This window comes from Lactuca saligna, chromosome 5 (assembly GCF_052625555.1).
Source record: "Lactuca saligna cultivar CGN05327 chromosome 5, ASM5262555v1, whole genome shotgun sequence".
NCBI classification, from domain to species: Eukaryota; Viridiplantae; Streptophyta; class Magnoliopsida; order Asterales; family Asteraceae; genus Lactuca; species Lactuca saligna.
Window position 1 is genome coordinate 299,445,311 of NC_136421.1, and position 11,935 is coordinate 299,457,245.

The 11,935-nt window shown below is 32.9% G+C and overlaps 1 protein-coding gene and 1 pseudogene across 1 annotated transcript; one reads left to right on the top strand and one right to left on the bottom strand.

The window, feature by feature from the left end:
* Window positions 1–566: 566 nt before the first annotated feature.
* On the top strand, window positions 567–2,703 carry LOC145048348 (exocyst complex component EXO70B1 pseudogene; annotated as a pseudogene).
* A 2,419-nt stretch (window positions 2,704–5,122) lies between these two features.
* On the bottom strand, window positions 5,123–7,746 carry LOC145048351 (GDSL esterase/lipase At2g31540-like). Its single transcript, XM_078996810.1, has 3 exons — window positions 7,087–7,746; window positions 6,695–6,944; window positions 5,123–5,520 (listed from the first exon to the last, which is right to left on the bottom strand). Exons 1-3 carry the CDS (start codon window positions 7,690–7,692, stop codon window positions 5,312–5,314), a joined length of 1,065 nt encoding a protein of 354 aa, XP_078852936.1. The 5' UTR covers window positions 7,693–7,746; the 3' UTR covers window positions 5,123–5,311.
* Window positions 7,747–11,935: the final 4,189 nt, after the last annotated feature.

Sequence of the window (11,935 nt, forward strand, 5' to 3'; positions counted from 1 at the left end):
TATAATCACAATATAAATAGTAAACTTCATCATTATATCAATAATAATTTTTTCTAGTTCGCCCGCGAAGATAATACGGTTATCCTAATCACAAGAAACACATAAATCTTTTGATTTTTTTTTTGTTGGTATCTTGTACATATGTATTTGTGTTGAATGCCTTACACTAATATCAATTAAATCTTTTATGGAATTATCAAATTGACAAATACCAAAACAATTTGTTTTTATAATCAAATCAATTATGAATATAACTAATTGCTAACATAATTAAGCATGTTGTATATGTGAATTATTTAGCCATAAACACATGACCTCCATAGTAAATATTAATATTTTATATCAAAGTCAACATAATTTAGCATTTTCATGTGTATTATTTAGTCATATACGATATTAATTTGACTGATTCCGATTCAGGAAACGAAATGTATTAGGATTTTTTTTTTTGATGAAAATTCGTTTCCATTTTGCCAGTAATCTGGAAACAAAAAGGGTAAGAATGTAATATTGTTTCCTCAGACTAGTCTTCTTCCTTCCTCCTTCCCCACCCCTCCCTTGGCCCCCACCATATCCTTCACTGTTTTCATCCGCGTTTTCCTTGATATTTCTTCATTTCAGCAACTACTAAAGAAATATCAATCCCAACACAAATCACGCACAAATCCCAGATTGATGTTTTCCAGTTTATGACCCACAGGTTTTTGATTCATATTTCCTACTTCCTTAACCCAATTGTAAATCATGGCTGAAACCGGCGAAGAGAAACTCATTGCCGTGGCTCGTCACATAGCTAAAACTCTAGGAAACACTGATAATGCCATGGCCGATGATATACTCCAAATATTCTCTAACTTTGATGGCAGATTAAGGGAAAAGCTACATGAAAGTCTTTCCGGCAACGACGGCGGAGCCGCACTTGATCAGACACTCAGAACGATTGACCGGCGGATCTCTAGATACCTCACGGTTGACCAACCGATATGGGCTGAACCTGCCGACGCTTCGTCGTTTCTCGACGACGTTGATGAACTAGTCGCCGTGATTCGTGAGTGGAGTGCGATGGCTGACGACAAGGCGGTTACGTCTTGTCTCGACCGAGCGGAGGATTTGCTCCAGCAGTGTATGTTTCGGCTTGAGGAAGAGTTTAAGCTGTTAATCGGACGTGGCGGCGCTGAATCTTCCGATAACGCTGTGGGAGGTGGTGTTGGTGGTTACTTAGATTCTGATGATGATGAAGATGACGGATTCGATGATGATGTGGAGATTCCGGTGGCTCATCCGGTGTCGGACTATAACATCACGATCGAGGCGCTTCCGTCTAGTACAATCAACGATCTGCACGAAATCGCGAAAAGGATGGTCGCGGCCGGCTACGGAAAAGAATGCTCGCTTGCTTACAGCACCTGCCGGAGGGAGTTTTTGGAAGAAAGCCTCTCGAGATTAGGTTTTTTAGGGTTACAGAATTCGAGTAAACCTCTAGAAGACGCCGACAACGATGTTGAAATCGAGAAATGGGTCAAAGCAATTAACATGGCTGTTCGAGTTTTTTACCCTAGCGAGCGACGCCTTTGCGATCGCGTCTTCGGTTACTCCTCCGCTACCGCCGCCGCCGCCGATCTCTCCTTCATGGATGTATGTAGGGTTTCCATCATGGAGCTGCTTAATTTCGCTAATGGAATCGCCATGGGGAGCAGAGCACCAGAGAGACTGTTCAAAATTCTCGACGTATACGAAGCCGTGAAGGATCTATTACCGGAATTCGAGGTATTATTTTCCGATCAATACTGTTTATTCTTAAGAAACGAAGCCACAGGCGTTTGGAAGAGATTAGGCGAATCAATCAGAGGCATCTTCCTTGAATTAGAGAATTTAATCCGCCGTGATCCAGCCAAAGCCGCCGTCCCCGGCGGTGGTCTTCATCCAATCACCCGTTACGTCATGAATTACCTCCGTGCTGCTTGTTCCCGACCAACTCTAGAACAAGTTTTTGACGACAATCTCGACGGATCTTCTCCATCGCCTTCATCTTCATTACCTGTTCAAATCTCTTGGATCATGGAAGTTCTAGAGAACAATTTAGAATCAAAATCCAAGACCTACAGAGACCCTGCGCTATCCTCCGTGTTCATGATGAACAACGGTAGATACATCGTGAAGAAAGTTAAAGGTGATGAATTAGGTTCTCTTCTAGGAGACGATTGGATCCGAAAACAAACATCAAAAGTGAGACAACATCATGTAAATTACCAACGAAGCTCATGGCACAAGATTCTCAACACTTTGAAACTCGACAACAGTAACTTACCTTCAAATGTTGCTTCGAAAGCTTTGAAGGACAAACTTAAACTCTTCAATTCACAGTTTGACGACATTTTCAGAACTCAATCAACATGGGCCATATTCGATGAGCAGTTGAGAGAGGAACTGAAGATCTCAGTAGCTGGAACTTTGCTCCCTGCTTACAGAAATTTTCTTGGGAGGTTTTATAATCTTCAAGATATTGGGAAATATGCAGATAAACATGTTAAATTCAGCCTTGAAGATGTTGAGGCTCGGATTGATGATTTGTTTCAGGCAACCGCTGTGGCTGGGAGTGGCCGGAAGTGAAGTAATTATTGATTTGTATTGTAACATATTTGTGGTGGTATGTAATTTGTACAATGTTTTGCTGTTAGTGTATGGATTTTTTTGTTAACTAAATTGCTGCCATTTGTATTTGTATTTGTATCATACAAATTGTATGCGGTTAGTGTTTTATCCATCTACTATCACATGGTTGGTTATTGAGTAAAGTCATAAACACAAAAAAAAAAAAAAAAAAAAAAAAATTGTCATCTTAAATAGAAATTTTGGAAAATCTAATAATTTTTCTGATATATTGTGCAAGATAAGGGATTAAGGGGTGTTTGGGATTGTGTTTTTAAACAAAAAATCACTTTTTGGTATAAGTGTTTATCAACTTAAAGGTAGCAAAACGAAGTTTTGACTGCAAATGACAAATATCATACACTTGCAAACACATTTTTTTTTTAGAAAACTCGATACCACAATGCGACGGGTATCATTTACATCAAAATTCTATTATCAAATAAAGGACTTTTGACATGAAATTTCTTAAGTTTCAAAGACTTATTGGTTTTGTCTTGTGATGATTTTTTGTAGAGAAATTAAATCTTCCTATATTTTATTTCTACCAATCCTAATATCCATTTAAATGATGATATTTGTAATATTGGTTTTCAAAAATATCATTAAATGAGTATTAAATATTACACATGTCACCATTTGATTGTGTAAGATTGTACATAGAAACAAAATGTAGGATGATATTTAATTTCGGGTTAATGATCTAGGATGATAATAAGGTTTTTAACTTTGTCCACATTAGGTTTTTTTTTTTTGTACATATTACACCAATATGTTTGTATATAACCATTAAAAAAAAATAATAAGGTTTTAATTTTGTTCACAGTAGGTCCCAAAAGTCTTTTTTTATATATATATTACAACATGGTTGCTATAACAGTTTAAAGAGTGGTAATAATATTTTAATTTTGTTTACATTAAGTCCTTATTTTTAATATTTTTATAATTTCATTTAACTCTTTTACAATTTTGATTAGTATCTAGTTAGATGACTTTATCATTTGATCTTCTCATTTTAGTCGCTCATTCAACACAACTACGGTTCAATTGAAATGTTACATAACAAATTTTTGTCAGTTTTACAAAAAAAAAAAAAAACTAATAATAATCAAAGTTTTAATGATTAAGGCTATGTTTGGTGCGTTACAACTAGTTGATAAACTAGTTTATTTTTCAATATTTTTTAAGTTGTCATGTTTAACAAGTTAAAAAGTAGTTTATAAGCTAACATTCTAAAAAGCTACTTAGACTAGTTTTTTAAAAGTTCTTTTTTAAAATTTTTGAATTTACCCTTTACTTAATTAAGATTTTTTTAAAAAAATGATCTTTTATGTCATTATATAAATTCCAGATAGCTTATAAGTCGGTGGCGAAGTCATGATCAAAGTAAAAGAGTATCCCCGAAAAGTAATATGGTATCCCCGTTAAGTAATGACTCTGCCAATAGGGTATCCCCGACGCGTCATTACTTATCGGGGATATCGCATTATTTTTCGGGGATACTCTTTACTTTGACCATGGCTATGTCACTGGTTTATAAACTATGTGAAATTTATATAATGACATAAATGGTATTTAAAAAATATGTTTTCTTAATTAAGTAAAGGGTATATTTGGAAATTAAAAGAAAATTGTTAAAAAAATTAGTCTAAGTAGCTTCTTAAAACGCTAGCTTATAGGCTACTTTTTAACTTGTCATACATTACAACTTAAAAAAGACCGAAAAATAAACTAAATTATCAGCTAGCTGTTGCGCGCCAAACATAATATTAATCATTAAGACTTTGATTATTATTAGTTCTTTTAAATGATAAAAATTTGTTATGTAACATTTCAATTGACACCATGGTTGTGGTGAATAGTCGATTAAAATGAGAAGATGAAATGATGAAGTCATAAGTAGATACTAATATAAATTATAAGATTTAGATTAAATGATAAAAATATTAAAAGAGGATCTAATGAGGATAAAATTAAAACCTTATTACATCTCTTTAAACGGTTATAACAACAATGGTGGTGCAATATGTACAAAAAAAAAAACTTTAGCGATCTAATGTGGACAAAATTAAAATATTATTATCCTTTTTAAACGGTTATATATAACCGTATTGGTGTAATATGTATAAAAATACCTTGAAGATAAAGTTAAAACCTTTTTACTCTCCTAGGTCATTAACCCATTTAATTTCTCTTTTTTGTATATTAACACCCAATATTTCAAGATGTTAATATTTCAAACTTAAGTTCTTTCAAGTCCATAAAAGTCATTTATTGAACAAAAGTTTGCAAATATTGGACATTAATGAACAACAAATTGTAAATTGTTAGTTGGTTACAACAAAACCATCAAAACTTGCTAAATTTTAATACTTTTACATTCATGATCCAACATACCATCAATTGATCCTTCTTCTATAGATTAATGGATAGCAAAACCAACATAACAACAGTTTAAAAGTAATTCAAATCGTAAAGTTAATTTGTAATCTATATTCATGATGATAAGACAATTTTCCAAATAAGAAATGACTATTTCCAAAGCAATACATTTGAAGTAAGTTATTGTGCATTAAACAATACAGATATTGTTCTGGATCTAACCATTTCTGTTTAGGAAAAACCTAAAAGGAAAGTCTATTCTAGATTTTTAGTATTTTACTTAGAAAATATGGCCGGAGGTATTGAGATGACGGAGGATTTGATTGAGAAGGGTTTTGGTAACGTAACGATAGGCAGCTTCAGTTGGATGGATGCTATCGAAAAACAAATAGTTTGAAGGGTTTGTACATAGTGGAGTAAGATATGTACATATTGGTCCTGCTTCTAGTAACCCAGTTCCACAGCACCCCACTTTCGTATGCGTAAATCCTACAAAACACATTTTTTTTTTTTTTAAATCTTATTTAAAAATACAGAAAATCACTAAATATATCAAAATATGATTAAGTAGAAACAATAAAATCACTAGATATATACTGAAACAATAACTTAAATAAAAGACAACAATTTTAGCATTATGAATATTTGTTTAGAAGGTGGGTCCAATGCAAAAATTGACTTTGTGTAACACTCAAAGAAGTTATATTTTTATTGGTAGTTTAGAAGTCTTACCTTGTTTTCATTGTTTTTTGTGATTTTCTCTTAGAAGTTTATGATTTTATTCACATTTTAAAAGATTAAAAAGGAAGTGCCTAATAATGTATTTTAATCTTCTTTTTCTTAAAGTAATATGAGAATTTGTTATAATATATTTTTATTGAAAAAAAATTCTTAATTAACCATTATAATTTATTATTAGGATTTTCTAATATGTGCTAGGGCACATAATAACAATTAAATATCACAAATATTACTATAATTGAATGTAAAATTCATTTATTATGAAGATTATTATTTCACATTGAATTATTGTAATATTCTTTATAATAAATGAATTTCACATTTAATTATCGTAATATTTATAATATTTAATACTTGTTACATGTGTACATGATAGAACAATCAATGAAGGAGTAACATTATAATGTCGCAGGAGAAAAAATAGATAATCGAATCAAAAAGGTAAAAATCTCGGTAAAATGGAATCCTTTTAAACAAGTTACCTATTATTATGGTTGAATGTTGAATAGACAGTTAAGTATAATATCATAAATATAAAAGTCAAAAAAAGAAAAATAAGTATAATATATATAACTAACAAATAAATGAAAATATACTATAACGAACTTGATAATTTTTGTAACTGTGCAGATAAAATAAAGTAGTTTGTTGGAGTACCAAACTTTGTTCATATCACAATACATATAACCCTTTCTGTAAAATTTCTTTTTTCGATTATTCTCAAACTTTAGATAATAAAATAATTCAAGACAAACTTACTTGTCACACTCTTGGTAATCGTATTCTCAAACTTTTATTATTTCATGTTCTTTAAAATATTTACTATAAAATATAAATAAAATTACTCCTTTTGTTGCCATATTAATAAATGAATTGAAATTGGTTTTATTGATGTGAATTAAAATTAATGTCACAAATTTACCATGCTTTCGTGGATTTCGGATCATCTCCGTCATCGGAGTGTAGATATCTGCGTACATAATCCGGCTTCCTTTCAAAGAAGATTGAATCTGCGGCAGAAGATTCATGAGCTTCTGATTGTAGACTCGAGCATCGGTGTTCTGATCCGTCAAACATGTTCTTGAGAATCTGGACAACATTTGAATCGGTAAACACCCCATCGGAGGTAGCCCTGAAACCACCATTGTTCGACATCCGAGCTTGTACAGCTCCTATCAACCACCACCACAAAATCAAACAAACTGTTTAAATAAAGACATAGGAAGAGAGAGAGAGAGAGAGAGAGAGAGAGAGAGAGAGAGAGAGAGAGAGAGAGAGAGAGAGAGAGAGAGAGAGAGAGAGTAAGAGAGTTACATTGACGAAATTCTGAAGCTTCTTCAATATATAATCCTGGTAATCGTCCATGGAGAAATCTTCTCGTCTAGAAGGCAGATCGTAGTAGCTAATGGTGAAATCATTTGTTCCAGCACTAATTGACACCAACGACCCCTCAATTATCCTATTGGCTTCTTTGATCCCCACAACTTTCTTCAATCTCTTTATATACTCCCTAAAGTAATACAACTGTTTCGTCACAGGAATCACCTGAGAAATCTGAGCCGTCATGTCATCGTACCCCGATCCGGCGGAAGCGAAGTTCACTCCGGTGCGGATATCAAAATCGGAGATATTAGGCTGCAGGAACGGAGGAATGGTTTGCTTTATTCCCAGTAGAGACGCCCAAAAGTCCGACACCAGTTTTCCGTTTGAAAACCGGCCGGTGGGGATTCTGCCAGGAAAGTCTTCTCCGTATGGGGGATGGTCGGCTTTGAATGGGGTATTTATGTAATTGTTGTTGCCGGAATCTGCAGTGGAGTCGCCAAAAATGAGGACGGCAGAGAATAGATGGGTTATGTTCTGACTGGAAAGGGCGGTGGAGGCTTTGAGAAGTAAGACGAAGATGAACTCGGCGAAAGCCATAGAATTAGTGAGATGAACTAGCTAGTCCTACGGAGGCCTCTTTGACATGCAAAATGTATGTGATATATATATATATATATATATATATATATATATATATATATATATATATATATATATATATATATATATATATATATATATATATATATATATATATATATATATATATATATATATATATATATATATATATATAGAAAGTTTAGACTAAATTTATTTATAGTATTGTATTAAATTTATACTATATAAATTAACATTAATAATTTTGATCTTATCCCTTCTAGTGATGTTGAGATTAGAATTCTAAGATTTTCATTAATATAAATTCAGTTTTTAAAGGAATATATATATATATATATATATATATATATATATATATATATATATATATATATATATATATATATATATATATATATATATATATATATATATATATATAAAAGTACTTTTGCATTAACTGAATATAGAATATTTAATATGCTATTTTATAACATAATAAACAGATTGACTCATACATTGAAATGTGACAAAATGATAAAGGAATTTGTTTTAACATAGAAGCGTTACAAATATCTTGCAAGAAATGTAGGAAGAGAATAGGAGTATAGGACTCACAGCCAGCTTTCTAATTCATAGAATATTGTGTTCATTTTGGAATAGAACAAAGACGATTAATAGCTCTCATCTGATATGAAGATGGAATAATTGAAAGAATATTGTTTTATTTTGCAAATAAATTTAGTTATTTTGTCTTTTTATTATCTTTATGTTTTGTTATTATTTATAAATTACAAGGACCACCCAACCTCCCCTCCTCCTCACCAACCATTAGCTCAATAGCTCTCATCCCATACTCACAAGAAACCAAAAACAATAGCATGTTGAATTATAGAAATTAAGATAAGAATTTTCTTCTTCGGATTCCCTCACGATTCTCTCGTATAACGAAAATACCTACAAGTTGTTTGGTTGTTATTTTCAGTTATAACCTAAACTCGTATACTACACAGATTAATTTAAATAAAGTTAAATATAGAAGGAATAAAAGTATTCATTGCAAGTTATCATTATGTTCATTGCCTTTAATACACTACATATATAATATATATAAATCCAAGTATTATATGCCTTTCAAATTTTTAAAAAATGAACAAAAAGAATCAGAATTTGACATGTAGATTATTTCAAAAATATCATAAAATGACAAGTGTCAAAATTAATGAGAGATCAACATGTGGTAGAAATGATCTTAACTTTTTAGAGTAGGTGTCAAAACTAATGAGAGATCAACATGTAGTAGAAATTATCTTAATTTGTTAAAGTAGGTAGGAAAACAATTTTACAAAATACTCGTCTTATTTACTTTAATATGCATTTCCAAATGGTTCACAAATTGAGAGCCCTGAATGGAAGTTCTCGTTGTTTTTTCTCAAACTATACTTTTTTTTTGTTAATAGCCTAAGAGGGTAACATATTTTGTTTTTTATCTATATTTGGGTAACCATGTTTTTTGTACACGTTTGACCACTAAACTTGTTTGAACTATTCAAAATATGTAATATTGTTGGTAATTACTAGTGATATTACCGTATTATGAACATGTCAAACAAGTTTATTGGTCAAACGTGTACGAAAAAAAAAAAAACATTGTTACCTAAATGTGGACACAAATCAAAGTTTGTTACCTAAAGAACTATTATTTGATGTGTGCGTTTTAGATCTGGATCGTAAATGTAACGTCCCAAATTTCAAACCAAAATTTTATCTTTAAAAAGCATAAGTAAAACAACCATTTTCCATAAAGATGCAATGCCAATTTGTTTCAACCACAAAATACCATGATAACATGAAAAACAAAGTATCATAATGTCAATAATAACGAAAGTCTAAAATCATAAACATAGGAGATGCGAATGCATCACGGTTAAGATGGAGCCTTGTCACTGCCAGAAGCACAACCTAGAAACACTTAATCCACAATTATAAACACAAAACTTAATTAATTCCCAAAATTATTACAAACATCACAATAATAACTATATATAAATATATTATGCATCTTTAGCTTACGACCTACTTCGGTCTTGCTATCATTCTAATTGGGCCTATTTGACTCATAGCCTATTTTGATTTTGTCATCAACCCAACATGCCTATTTGTATCACGATCTGTTCAGATCTTATTAACATCTCAACAAAACATAAAAATATACAAGCTTAAAGAAAGACCTTACAAGTCTAGCTAAGCATACAACCATATCATAATATTACACAGGTATCCAACACTAAGAAGGATCCAATCATGATAAAAAAAAAATTTGTTTTTAAGTTCATTCAAAATATATGATACTCATATCAAATCAATCAAAAGTGTATCATGGTAACATATTATCAAAGTACAAAATCCCAAAATCTCAAAATACGAAAATCATAGGGTGATACGTTGGGATAAGACCGGACCTTTCCTCTTCGAACTGGAAGTACCCGAAACATAAACTTAAAATTGTAAGAACAAAGCATAACGAGTTCCTCAAAATACCTCATACCATATAAAGATACAACCAAACATCTCTGGGTGCTTGCACTCTCCTTCGATCTATTTCAATTGGATACTATCAAGCATATTTGGGTGCTTGCACTCCCCTTCAGTATGTTTCAACCAGATACTATCAAGCATATCTGGGTGCTTGCAATCCCTTTTGGTCTATTTCAACCGGATATGGGTCTATTTCACCCCTACCCCTACCATAACAAATAATCACAAATTCATCAAGCAAACACATGCATAACTGATAGTTGTCACGAAGTCAACCATCATACTACAACATAAACTAGTGGATCGACATTGGTGCCTTTGACCAACGGATCCAGTGAGTGAAACTCACCTTAGACTGAAGGTATCAAATCGCACTCAGCGGATGACTCGTGAAATCCTCTCCCTAAGGCACAAATATAAAACCCTAATTATAAATTATGCTAATATTCTAACCCGATAGATCAAACCTTTATTCTTGACTTTAAGGCAAAAGAGTTTCTTCACCCTTGCCTCATTGGGCCTTCCTCCTACCAAGGCCCAAATCCATACAAGTCCAAGAATGTGTCCAAGCCCAACTATAAGGCCTTTAAGGCCCAATATTGCCTAAGAGTACCCAACATGGCCTAAAGCCCACACATTCCTTGCTACAATAGGTGGGCTTGAGGCCTAAACCTAAACAAGTCAAAACCCAACAATACTCGAGCCCAAAAGTCTTTTAAGTCCACAGATTGTGTACATGCGGCGTTGTATGCCCAATGTATGCTGATGACGATCCAGTATCGGGGCACTAGCCCAGTATGCGCATCGTACTCTAGAGTACGCCCGACGTACTGGCCAGTCAGCCCAAACTTGCACCCATGACTTAATCCATTAAGCCCTAACGTCTAAAACTTAGATCCAATAAAATAATATTGTTTTAAGCCATAAAGTTGCAAACCGTATGCACTTTCATGCCTTAATGGGACTCAAACCATGAATTAAGCCCTCTAACTCTCTTAGGTGGTCACTAACACATGCATGATTGAGTCTTAACATCTAAGATACAATTTTTTTTAAGCCATGTACTCCCAAGAGTCCAAAAGGATAGCTCAAATGGCCTGGAGAGCATATATTCCAAAAGATGATAAAATCTTCCCTAAGTCAAGATCTAAGCTTAGAATGAACTAGTTTTAGAATTTATAACTTTAATAGGCTAGAAATGATGCACAAACTCTGAATCTACAAGCTCATTCTTCTCATATGTTTCTTCTCAAACTTCATTCTTCTTCAAAACCACCAAAGAACACCAAAACACTCGATGAAAGCTAAAAAATGCACTCAAGATGGCCAAGGTTTCGAGATTAGCACTAAAAAGCAATAAAGGCCGAAAGGTTGATGGACTCGAGGGACTTAAGGACCTTAAATAGGGTGCAAACCCTAAAAATTAGGGTTTATCCATGGCTTGAGTATGCCCAACATACGCCGAGATCACCTTGATGGCGCGCAGGCAAGGAGTACATCGTACGTACCCAATGTACACCCAGCGTACTTACGAATCCTTCACCTCCTTTAACATTGAATTAAATTAAATAACAAATTAGTTTCATACCTGGCGGCTCGAGCACTACATAGTCTCATTGTAATATTTTCCTGTAAGCACTATTTCTCTTATAGTATTCCTCCACCTGATATATGCATGGTTCAATCTAGTTATGTACTTTAA

Coding starts and splice junctions, on each gene's coding strand:
- LOC145048351 (XM_078996810.1), bottom strand. CDS start 7,692: ATGGCTTTCGCCGAGTTCATCTTCGTCTTACTTCTCAAAGCCTCCACC. Junction 6,945..7,086: donor AGCTTCAGAATTTCGTCAAT/GTAACTCTCTTA, acceptor GGTGGTTGATAG/GAGCTGTACAAGCTCGGATG. Junction 5,521..6,694: donor CCGAAATCCACGAAAGCATG/GTAAATTTGTGA, acceptor TGTGTTTTGTAG/GATTTACGCATACGAAAGTG.